This window comes from Mytilus californianus, unplaced genomic scaffold (assembly GCF_021869535.1).
Source record: "Mytilus californianus isolate M0D057914Y unplaced genomic scaffold, xbMytCali1.0.p SCAF_14, whole genome shotgun sequence".
Taxonomy (NCBI): domain Eukaryota; kingdom Metazoa; phylum Mollusca; class Bivalvia; order Mytilida; family Mytilidae; genus Mytilus; species Mytilus californianus.
The window spans coordinates 18,225,228-18,238,656 of record NW_026262626.1 but is presented as its reverse complement, the minus strand read 5'-3'; the positions used below and the strand labels follow the sequence as shown (position 1 = coordinate 18,238,656).

At 31.6% G+C, this 13,429-nt stretch overlaps 1 protein-coding gene across 3 annotated transcripts in view; it reads left to right on the top strand.

Moving 5' to 3' along the window:
• Positions 1-12,027, top strand: part of LOC127724322 (uncharacterized) — a 31,699-nt gene extending 19,672 nt beyond the window's left edge. For 2 of the 3 annotated variants that reach the window (XM_052231255.1, XM_052231254.1), the window contains exons 3-6: positions 1,530-1,687; positions 2,423-2,453; positions 5,639-5,749; positions 6,831-12,027. In XM_052231255.1, coding sequence (XP_052087215.1) covers positions 1,530-1,687; positions 2,423-2,453; positions 5,639-5,749; positions 6,831-6,901 — 371 coding nt within the window. In that variant the 3' untranslated portion in view covers positions 6,902-12,027. The remainder of the gene's footprint in view (positions 1-1,529; positions 1,688-2,422; positions 2,454-5,638; positions 5,750-6,830) is intronic. The other variant, XR_007992447.1, reaches the window with a different exon arrangement.
• The last annotated feature ends 1,402 nt before the right edge of the window (positions 12,028-13,429 follow it).

Below are 13,429 nucleotides of genomic sequence, written 5' to 3'. Positions count from 1 at the left end.
CTGGAATAACCAATATATAATTCAGCGTTTTTAACGTCAGTGGATAAATAAAAGTTACTGTAGAGATAAGCATGTTATTTGATAAAATAGTCCAAATAAATATGACGTCTTGAAAGGCTATTTTATTTTTTTGCTTTGACGCCGACTAGTTATTTAACAGTAAATATCATTAAATCAGTAAAACATGAAGTCAGTGTCAGATCGAGGTTTTCGCTTCCTCTTTCCTCTCGTGGGTAAACGGGCAACATTGGTTGCAGATTCCTCCTCTAAATCCATCTCCACCTCTTCTTGTAATGTGACATCATTCATATCTAATCCTATACACACAATACTGAATCAATTTTGGTTTTGTGGTACAGCAAACGACAATAAACTCAATGAAAATCAACAAAGCACTAAAATGACCTTTTCTAGTAAATTATTTTTGGCAATTTTATCAAGTGAGATGTAAATATTTCTGTACTTAACTTTTAAATTACACATTTTTTTTTCATGTTCAAAATTCAGTTTCCCTAAAAATGCATCAATATCCCATATCCCATTTATTTTTAGGACAAATATCCCATATTCCTAAAATTAAAATGGCAAATATCCCGTATCCCAATATACCCAATACAAGCCTCAAGACACGTTTACATTAAATGTGCTTACTGAGAAATGTGTTTAGATATTAAACACAATCCTAAACTCTCTTAGCACTGAACATGAAATTCAATTGTAATGTATAATAGATATAAGAAGATGTGGTATGAGTGCCAATGAGACAACTCTCCATCCAAGTCAAAATTTATAAAATTAAACCATTATAGGTCAAAGTACGGTCTTCAACACGGAGTCTTGGCTCACACCGAACAGTAAGCTATAAAGGGCCCCAAAAAATTACTAGTATAAAACCATTCAAACGGGAAAACCAACGGTCTAATCTATATAAAAAACGAGAAACGAGAAACACTTATGAACCACATCAACAAACGACAATAACTGAACATCAGATTCCTGACTTAGGACAGGTGCAAACAAATGCAGCGGGTTTAAACGTTTTAATGGTACCAAACCTTCACCCTTTTTCTGAAACAATAGTGTAACATCACAACATAGAAAGACACACTATAAAATATCAACTGAAAAAGGTTAACTCAATCAAAGGACATATTAACACGAGTGAACATACACTGAACAAATACATTTGACATATGATACAATGTAAATACAAAATAAATAAACTAAGGGAAGAATAATAAAAGTAACATGTTATATCGGTATGAAATGTTAAACAATTTAAGAAAAACAATATGCTCGAACAAAAATATCAGCCATTTGCAATAACTTTAAACACAGGTAAATGAAAATAATTGTGTTGTTAGGTATACGTGTACAGTTCCAATAGAGAGAGGAAATATTTTTATAAGCACAATTTTTACGCTGAAATGGTTTAAAGTATCAATGCTCACAACAAATCAATACAAACAAACTTTTTGGTTGCATCTTCTTACAATATACTAAAATGATTAAGTATTTCCTTGTTTTAGAAGAGAGAAGGGAAGATAGAGTGTGCTTCTATTGTGATGGTTGTCTTAGAAAAGATGTCCTTACTTTAGATCCTTGGAGAGAACATGCCCGTTGGTTTCCAGTCTGCCCTCATGTCCTACAAAAGAAAGGAGAAAGATTCGTTCATGATGTGCTATATGTAAGTCCTTTAGCATTTTACAGTAAACTGATTTGTTTTTAGTTCATTAACTGTATGGTTGTAAAGTATAAAGTATTTTACAAGTAAAGTAAATTGTTTTTACAGACATACGTTTATTGCTTGCAGTTTTGACAAGATGTAATTGTTGCATGAACGATGCTTATTATAATTTAAAAAAGAATAAATATTTGAAAATGAAGAATCTTGATATAATTTATAGATAATATCGGAATTCGGGTGTTAACAATCTTAATGATTGGATATGGAATTTCTTGTTTTTGCTATAGAGTGTAGATTCAATTTGGTTCTCATTTTTGAAAACCTTTTAACAAAAAATACAGTTGTATAGTATTTATACCTGACAATATTCGTGCTTTACTCAGAAAATTGACGAAATATTAAAAAAAAATCATATTAAACAAACGTCAAAAAAATTTATAAAAATAAGCGTAATAATTTCGATTGGCATACTCTTTAGTTACTAAAACAGAAACAAAGAAATAAAGACACAATTATTGTTCTAAAAGGTTGAGCAATGAAACGGTCATTTTACAAAATTGTCAGTATTTGGGGATTTTGTGTAATGCTTGTAGCTAAATATTGCCTTCCATACCTTTAACGAAAATTGTATCACCCATCTCTATGTTTTAAATTATAATTGGTGTTAAGAGGTAAATCATATATTTAGTGATTTTATTAATATATTAATGATCTTTATTCATTTATTTATTATAGGACACTAAAATTCTTAAAAGACATCTTAAAGGTAAGCATAAGAAAATTATAGAGTAACCGACACAATCTTTAGAGAGCTTCGATATGTCATGTAAAACCTCAATCATAACTACTCGGCCATTCTCGCTACGTCTACAATGAATGGCCGAGTAGTTACGATTGGTAAGCCTAGTAATTCGCTGTTCCTTTAAGTAATAAAGTTTGACATTATATATACATTGTATACGTCATTTTAGCATATATGTGATTTTCCAAAATAGGGTGACTATGATTATTCCAGAAAAGTTATTTGAACACCTTTGATTTTAAACCAGAAGATTACATTTTTTTCTAATTGATTTAGTAATTAAGCCTTTATTTGTTAATTCAATACACAATTTGTAACAAACCATTTCAATGTAGCTTTATAAAAAAATCACATAGTTTGGTTTACAACGTGTGACATCTCAATCCATATGGATAAAACTTCAGTCGGAGCATTTCTCATCTAAAACTTACTAATTACGTATACTGGTACCACACATCTCCTTTTTCCGATGATATATATCCGGAAGAAACATCTTTTGTGTGTCTCTCTAATTTTAGCTTCATACTATATTTTTATTCTATAGTTAGACTCTTTCTTTTTTTTATCTTTTACGGAGACAACCATTTGCTACCTTGCCGTTGACGTTTAGATTCTCACATGTCCTATAAAAGCATAAAAAGGTGAAATGTTGTATTGTTGCCTGTACGTTGTCAGCATGCTATAATGATTGTATACAAGTATCTAAAATTCATTTGTTCGCATAGCTTATAGCTCAGTTCTACTCAATACATATAACCATATATAAACTATCTGGAACTTTAAAGCATAATAAACATTCTGCAGCAAATACGTTACTTTACTACTGAGAAAACTTTAATCTTTATACGCCCGTTTACGGGACGTATTATGGTATACCGTTGTCCGTCTGTCCGTCTGTCCGTCCGTCCGTCTGTCCGTCTGTCCGTCCGTCGTCAACATGTCGGACATTAACTCAAAAACAATTTAACCAATTTGCATAGAACTTTGGTGAATTGTTTATATCTATTGACGTGAGCTCCATTTCGTTTTTTATAAATTTTAGATTTTACGTTTCCGAGTTATGGGGTTTTATTCATTAAAAAAAGGGGGATTTTCCAGTTTTCGGACAATAACTCAAGAATGCTTTCACCAACTTGCAAGAAATTGTGGTGAATTGTTTATATCTATTGACATGAGCTCCCTCTCGATTTTTATAAATTTTAGATTTTACGTTTCCGAGTTATGGGGTTTTATTCATTAAAAAAAGGGGGATTTTCCAGTTTTCGGACAATAACTCAAGAATGCTTTAACCAACTTGCAAGAAATTGTGATGAATTGTTTATATCTATTGACATGAGCTCCCTGTCGATTTTTATAAATTTTAGATTTTACGTTTCCGAGTTATGGGGTTTTATTCATTAAAAAAAGGGGGATTTTCCAGTTTTCGGACAATAACTCAAGAATGCTTTCACCAACTTGCAAGGAATTGTGGTGAATTGTTTATATCTATTGACATGAGCTCCCTGTCGATTTTTATAAATTTTAGATTTTACGTTTCCAATTATGGGGTTTTATTCATTAAAAAAAGGGGGATTTTCCAGTTTTCGGACAATAACTCGAGAATACTTTCACCAACTTGCAAGAAATTGTGGTGAATTGTTTATATCTATTGACATGAGCTCCCTTTCAATTTTTATATATTTTAGATATGAACTTTCAGAGTTACAGGGTTTTATTCATAAAAAAAGGAGTATTTTCCAGTTTTCGGACAAAAAATCAAAAATGCTTTCAGCAGTTCTTATGAAACTTTGGTGAATTGTTTATATATCTATTGATGTAAGCTCCATTTAGAATGTAAATTTTTCATTTATCATTTCTGAGTTATGGGATTTTATTCATTAAAAAAGGGAGGGTTTTCCAGTTTTCGGACAATAACTCAAAAATGCTGTCAGCAATTCTCATGAAACTTTGGTGAATTGTTTATATCTATTGATGTAAGCTCCCTTTTCATTTTCATAAATTTCTAATATGACATTGAGAATTAATTGAACTTTATTTGTTTATAGTCTGACAACAGATTTACTAAGTATTGCGCAACGGCACAGTGTATTGCACAACAGCAAGAAATCTTTATTTGAATATAAATTCAATTCATATAACCAATTTCAAGTTCTTTGACTACATTTATTCAGAAACCTATATGTCAAATATTAAATTACAATCCAAATTCAGACCTGTATCAAGCTGAATATTGTGTCCATTTTTGCCCCAACTGTTCAGGGTTGGACCTCTGCGGGCGTATCCAGCTGCGCTCAGCGAAGCAGTTTATTCAATTTAATTCGGATTTTAAATATAAAATATCATGTTGACACTGCAATAATGAGGAATTGTTAAAATTATTTTTAATTAATGGCAAAGCTTTCATAAAATATTGTCAAAAATTAATCTCAAAATAATATCATGAAAACGAATTGTTGTATGGACTGTATTTTAAGTACTGATGGTGTTATCAATGTTCATATTAAAAGGCAGTGTGGATGTAATATAGATAAACATACAAAATTATAATGAGGAAGATATATTGAGCTACTGTTTACTTTTAATAATCCTAATTTACCATGATAAAATGATTCAAAGAAAGAGAGGCAACTCTTATCATCCTGCTTTTCCATGTACATCCCTTGTATACATTATCAAACCAATAACTATTTAGATACTTTCACCTTTATTTTCACATTATTTAACACAACTGATATAATAAAACTACCTCCGAAGATGTAAGCTTCAGATATAATAAGGATTAATAAGATTCTGAAATTTATTTATATACTTTTCGTACCTAAACGACAGTGCATCGATTCATAAGCCTCTAAAGGCTGGTCGGTATTAATAACAAAATGTTTATTGACTATATACATATATATGTTTCAAATTATAATATCTTGTATTTCATGTACATGTACCAAGTTGTATTTTAAAATAAAAATATCTTTCTATCTATAACAAATAGCATAAACGATATTGAGAGCCATTAGAATCTACTATGAGCGCTTTCAGTAAGGTGATTATTAATGACGTTTTTTAAGCATGCACACCTATGATATCAAAAAGCCAATTTAAATACATATATCAATGATATAATGGTTAGGTTTAATATATTCTTTATTTAGGTCTTAATAGGCCAACAAAGATGGAAACATGTATAGTTGTAGACGCTCTGGATGCTGGATATCCTAGATGCCTTATAGAAGAAACAATACAGGGTTTCTTTTATGAATATGGTAAGTATAGACGATGTCGTTATCGTTTTGGCCTGAAAAGACTGAATGAAAGTCCAAGTGTATATATTTTATCTTACTCTCTGCAAAATTCCTTATATAAACGTATGTAACTTTTAAATAAAGATTTGCTGTTTCCTTCTTGAAGCCAACGCATCAGAATGAAATTGTATATATAATGGAAGCAGAATACGATTAATTTACATGTAGTAGTCGTTTTTATTCAAACGATCAACAGTTCACAAGAATAAAACAATTTGAAAGAAAATGTATTATAATATTCAGACAGCAACCTAACTACGTACGATAACCGTTATTATTTAAAGGTTGCCTATAGTATTCAACAATTGACAGACACCTACAAAGTCCTGCATTTTTTAATTGTTCCCGAGTAATGTATTTAGCTTTTGGAAACCTCACCTTCGGTTCATGCTCCTGTCCCAAATAGAGAGTCGAAAGATACCAGAGGGACATTCAAACTCATAAGTCGAAAATAAACTGACAACATGGCTAAAAAAGAAACAGACAAACAGACAAACAATAGTTCAAAAAACACAACATAGAAAACTAAAGGCTGAGCAACACGAACCCAACAAAACACTGGGGGTGATCTCAGGTGCTCCTAACTGACGAGGTTTCTATCCCAAGATAGGAATCTCGTCAGTGTTTGTCTTTTGTCATATCTGAATGTTTGTTTTGGTTTTCATTTGGAGAATTTAGTGTTGATGGCAGATCTTTGCAATTGATTGACTGTAAAATGTATTTACAATTTTTATTGCGTAGATTCGAGATTAATTCTGCAACATGAATTATTTGGTTTTGAGAATTAACACAGACCTAAAATGATCTTGTTTTTTTTTTCATTAAAAGGGATTCAACTGACTTACTCGTTGTTGAAGGCCGTACGGTTACCTATAGTTGTTTATTTATGTATCATTTGGGCTCTTGTGGAGAGTTGTCTCATTGGCAATCATACCACATCTTCTTATTCTTATATTTACTACCCATAATCATACATAAGATATAATAGGGCCATGTAGCATTTTCTTGGATTTTATGACTAACAGTAGTTTTATTGTTGCAGGAAGTTTTCCCGATAGCGAAGAGATGTTTGGTTCATTAGAAAGCATAAAAGATTGGAAAACATTTCCATAGCACAATTAGAGTTTTATGAATGTCCGCTGTAAAAAACATTAGTGTTAAATTTTTAACACCTGGTACAATAAAAATTGTTTAGATATGCTATGTAAAAAAAAAAAAAACATTCGTTGCACTAACAATACTATGGTTTGCATGTGCACAAGTACTAGAAAAGACTACTTGGAAAATATTCCAGAGTTGTATAATATTGGAAGATCGTGGAAGCATTCTAACATTTGTGTAAACAAACATTTTTATCATAACGTATAAAATGAGGAGTTGAAATAAAAAATAACGGAATGGAAGACTGCATCTTGACATCAGAAAGAAAAGTGGAATTTTCGTCTCTCTTGTGTTAATATTGTGCAAAGGGAAATAATCAAATGTTTGCCACAATTTCCTAAACTATTGAACACAACTATTGTTGATAAAATTTAAATGATTTGTTGTTATGTATTGCCATTTTTTGTAATCATGTCTCAATGATTGGGACCATTTATTGATTCAACAAATAAATATTGAATGACATAAAGAATACACGAAGCAGGGGTTCCTAAACCAGGATAAGGGGAGGGGTGTTCCAACTATATGTCCCCATTCAAATGCATTGATCGTCAAAAAAATAGGGGGTTCCGACTCCCGGAACCACCCACCTTGGATCCGCCACTGCGAAGACCGTTTGTTGTAAATATATATTTACATAAACGACAGTGCAGAATTCTTTGTGTCATAAATCAGATGTTTTTAAAATTATTTAGATATAAGAAGATGTGGTATGAGTGCCAATGAGACAACTCTCCATCCTAGTCAAAATTTATAAAAGTAAACCATTGTTTGTATAAATATTTGACAAAGGCGTCATGTAATATCACCATTTGAGAAAATATTGAGAAGTAGCTTTCGAATAAAAAGTTGACAATGATAAAAACATTTCTTGACTTTAGGACCTCCTCCCCCACCTGGGACTATTATACTAACTTATACTTAGTATAATAGTCCCAGCTCCCACACCGTGCTCCAAATTAAAGTTTTGACTTAAAACAAACAACACGGTACCATTCTATTGAACTTAAAAAAACTTTTTTTTTTGCATACAGTGACGGTTGTAGGAATTTTAAGAAGGGAACAGATGTGACCATGGCACCAGAGGCTTAAATAAATGAATCTGGTGTATACATACGCATCTGCATCAGACTTCTTTCTTTTCTTACCATATGATGGCATATCTCCTGTTAAATAACATATTAATTCTGCCATACATAATAATGATATTTATGATGGCGGAAGACTATTTAAATGATTGTATAAATTGCAGATTTTGAATGTAAATATAATTCAAATTAGTATTTTTTCACAAAATAAAAGACTACCGAAATCTAATAAGGTAGCAACCATTTAACTTCAAAGGGGTGGGTTAAGGTTTTTTGTCCAAGTCAGAAAATTTTTTTCACGCACAGCGCTATCAATTTTATGTAGTTTTTCAACGCTATCAATCAAATTATTTTTTTCAATATTTAACACTATAAGGTATGGGCAAAAACTGGATTCAGAATATTTTTTGAATATCTAATACCCCCCCCCCTTTTTGAAGTTAAATGATCGTTCCCTAATTTTAAATATTAAATAAATTTACCATTAAGTCTATTTTGTGATAAGAGCAAATACATTTGTAAAGAGCCTTAGCTTAATATGCTAAAAAGCTCCTGTGATATATTGTTAACATTAATCTCTTAGCTTTAGATCCGAAATCTGTCTTTATTAAACACTCTTTATTAGGCTGTTTGTTTCTTCATCAATATCTGAAACTTAAATGCCATGCTTATTTAAAGTGAATCATATATTTTGATGAAAGTTATATAAGATAACTTTTGTATTACTATTGTTAATTATAATAATGTTAATATATATTTTTCTATTATCATATTTATAACATCTTCACTTATTTACAAAAGAATATGTAATGGATATCTTATCATTATGGTAATCGAGTTGTCATATATGGATTGCATCTAGATATTTGTGTACTAGGATGTTATCTGGAAATATCATTATTTAAGACCACGTATATGGCCTGCTTCACGATGAACACATTTTTTGGGTCAAGTAATAATAAAAAATTATCATTGCAGAGAGTTTTCCTTGCAATCGAAATGATGTTTGGTTTTATTGGAAAGCATCAAACTTTTGAAAACGCTTCCAGACTACCATGATAGTCTTTATATTTTCCAGGAAAAAATGAATCGTTAATTTAAACTTTTTAAAATAGGATATAATTTTTTACCAAATTTGATATACTGTCATGCTGTCATTTGTAATCCAATCGGCAATCCTCGGGTGAATCCGCTACTCTCCTTCTATCGTTAGATGAAGGTACGGAATCGGCCGAGTTGTGACGAATGATTTGTAATCATGACCTCAATGGACCCTTTATTGGTTTGATAAAATATTCCAGAACTATGTACTATGATGATAAACAGAAACGAAGATTTTTTTAATCCATATCCTTTGACGAAACCTTAGTTGTCAGTGCAGTTTTTTTCCCTTTTCTTTCTTTATTATAAATGTTTGTAGTTGACTTTTGTATGTATATAATAAGTTAATGTAGCAATGCAGATAATGAATCCAGCAAGAGCATTGCATGATTTCGCACAGTTAATTGCAATATTTAGAAATAACTCTTGTAACAAGAGTTAGAACTTCAATGTTGACATGTAATTGTGCAGTCCTTTTCTGTAAATTGACTGTTCATAAAATTGATTGTACAAATTTATTTTGATATAGTGCAAGATGAACAATTTGAAATCCAATATAATGGAATGATTGAATGTGTTTTAAAAGTGGGACATTTGTCTTCTCTGTGATTATATTATACAAAGAGACATAAACCAATTTGGTCATGAGTTATTAATTGATACTCATTATAACTATTGTTGATGAAAAATGATATTGTATTTTTCAGTTATTTTTCCTCTTTTCGTGTTAATTGCTGTATATACAATTATTGTCAATATTTGATGTACTCGCATGTACTTATCATTTTTTGTTGTTGTTAATATTGACATCAATGGCACCTTTGTTGGTTCGATGAAATGTTCAGGGATATGGAATGACAGTAAGAATAAACGAAGAACTTTTAGTTTAAATCTATCATTCGTTTAACAATTTGTTGTGTCACTGCAGTTTTTTTCCCTTTCTTTTGTATTATAATTTAATCCTTTATGTTTGACTTTTGTATGTATATAGTAAGTTAATCATTGCAATGCATCTGATAGATTAATCCAGCAATTGCATTGCATGATTTATCTCCGTTTAATGAAATATTTTAAACTAGCTCTTAAAACAATACTCCATTCTTGACATAAAATGTCATTGGTACTGTCATTTTTGTGTAAAATTACTGTTCATTAATAATTTCTCATAAGAGTCAGGGGAGGATCCAGCCATTTATAAAAGGGGGTTCCTAACCCAGGATAAAGGGGGGGGGTTCCAACTATATGTCCCCATTCAAATGCATTGATCGTCAAAAAAAAGGGGGGGGGGGGGTTCCAACCCCCGGAACCCCCCCCTGGATCCGTATCTGAGAGTTCTGAATAAAGATTGTGAGACTTGGACTAATGTGCTAAGAAGCTCAATAAAACCATATATTCACAAACAAGTAAGAGAAAAAAATATAATTTTATATAAAGGAGTATAGTGCTCAAGAAGTGTCGATATTTGCACTAAAATTACTTGCAATTTAAGTTGAGTAAATTTCATACACATTTGATGAAAACATATTTAAAAATATCTAGAAAATACAAAGTTAACAAGTTCAGATGCATTACATCAGTAATGGTGTCATAAAGAAATCATAATTCTTAACTCTTATTAAATTTTAATTTGACTAATTTGTTGTTCCAAATATGATAATGTTTAATTCTACCATAATTTTTTTGTTATGATGTGTATCTCGCCCATATGCATCATTTTATTATATTTGTTATTGAAGGATGCAGTCAATGTTTTTTTAGAAGAAAATATAATTTGAAAATGAATTAAAACAGGAAATGTGGCTACAAAATTTGTAAATTATCATACTTTTGAGGCTTTGATCTTTAAGAATATTTAAAAAAATAATATGTCTAATTTGTCAAAATATAAATATTTCAATTCGTAAATATTGATGAATAGACATGATGTTAAAATGTCTAATTTTGAAGACCAAATGTAGACCACCAAGTCCTACTCCTTTTTGTAGTATCTAAAAACAAGAATGTGTCCATAGTACACGGATGCCCCACTCGCACTGTCATGTTCTATGTTCATTGGACCGTGAAATTGGGGTCCAAATCTAATTTGAAAGATCATATCATAGGAAACAGTATATTAAGTTTCAAGTTGATTGGACTTCAACTTCATCAAAAACTACCTTGACCAAAAACTTTAACATGAAGCGAACAGACCGACGGACGGACGGACGACGGACGCATAGACCAGAAAACATACTGCCCCTTCTACTATTGTAGGTGGGGCATAAAAACAGAAAGCCCAGACTTAAGGTCGATCAAATCATAGTGAATATTACACGAGATAAGTTTTATTATCGATCATTAATAAAATTAATACTTCAATATTTTTCCAACGTTACAAATGATAAAAATATTCCATTTGTCATTGAATGTTTCGATATATATTTTATCGTGTTATAATTGTACATATATATATATATTTATATATCAAATGTAAACATTTTTGTTACTATTTATTATTGTTGCGTCTTTGTATTATTAATTATCCTATATAGGTCCAACTGGTGCCAACGTATGGTAAATGATACATTTGTGATTTTTTGCAGAAATATTGACAAACAATTCATTTCAATTATCAAATTCCATAAAAAAAAATGTCCTACAAAGAAAGAACTGCTTCCAAACTCTATGACCGTGATATTTATTATCCAAATTTAGATTTACAGTTAGGAAACAAAATTATTATCGCTAAAATGATTCTGTTGGACTTGTCAAGTTTCTGCGTTGTTATGTTTCTCTTTTCAAATTATATAAAATTGGCAATGTTATTTTATTCATAAAAGAAGCAAAGTTTGGTTCATATGAAATCCATATGTTAACTTTATTTTTGTAATAATAAAACGTTTACCAGTTCTTTCCTGTTGCTGTTTTTATACGACCGCAAAAAAATTTTTGTGGTCGTATATTGGTATGACGTTGGCGTCGTCGTCGTCGTCGTCGTCGTCGTCGTCCGAAGACACATTGGTTTTCGCACTCTAACTTTAGTTTAAGTGCATGGATCTCTATGAAATTTTACCACAAGGTTCAATACCACAAAAGGAAGGTTGGGATTGATTTTGGGGGTTATGGTACCAACAGTAAAGGAATTAGGGGCCGAAAAGGGGCCAAAAATAAGCATTTTTGTAACTTCCAGACATAACTTGTGTGTTAGTGTATGGATATCTCTGACATTGTACCACAAGGTTCCATATCACAAAAGGAATGCTGGGATTGATTTTGGGGGTAATTGCCTCAAAATTTTAGGAATTAGGGGCCAAAAAGGGGCAAAAAACAAGCATTTTTCTAGTTTCATGACAATAACTTGTGTGTAAGTGTATGGATCTTTCTGAAATTGTACTACAAGGTTCCATATCACAAAGGGAAAGCTGGAATTGAGTTTGGGGGTAATTGCCGAAACGTTTAGGAATTGGGGGCCAAAAAGGGGCCAAAAATAAGCATTTGTCTAGTTTCCAGACAATAACTTGTGTTCAAGTGTATGGATCTCTCTGAAATTGTACTGCAAGGTACCATACCACAAAGGGAAAGCTGGAATTGATGATGGGGGTAATTGCCTCAATATTTTAGGAATTAGGGGCCAAAAAGATGCAAAAAACAAGCATTTTTCTAGTTTCAGGACAATAACTTGTGTGTAAGTGTATGGATCTCTCTGAAATTGTACTGCAAGGTACCATACCACAATGGGAAGGCTGGGATTGATGATGGGGGTAATTGCCTCAATATTTTAGGAATTTGGGGCCAAAAAGGGGCCAAAAAACACATTTTTCTAGTTTCCAGACAACAACTTGTGTTCAAGTGTATGGATCTCTCTGAAATTGTACTGCAAGGTACGGTACCCAGTGGCGGATCCAGAGGGGGGCGTAGAGGGTGAACTTTGCCATTTCCCGGTCGTGTATTTAATTTTTATGCGACAATTCTTTACTTATAAAGATATTTTTCGCTCGTATTTACTGTAATATATTATTGATTATGTCAGTCATATGTTTCGCTACGGTGGAGTTGATCTGTACTTTCGAAACGTCACTCAGTCATTTTGAAATTCAAATTACAGTAACACATTGCTTAGGCGGAGGATGACAAGCATGACGCCTTCAAAGCGACAAAGGATTGAGCAAGAACGTATTGACTTCTATTTCATATTTCCACTCAACAGAAAGTAATACTCTATTACACTCTCATGAAAAAAAAAGTTCCACGGCAATATTATTTACCTACGAAAATATGTTTAACCCCACACGCCCCAGCCAATTAATAACAT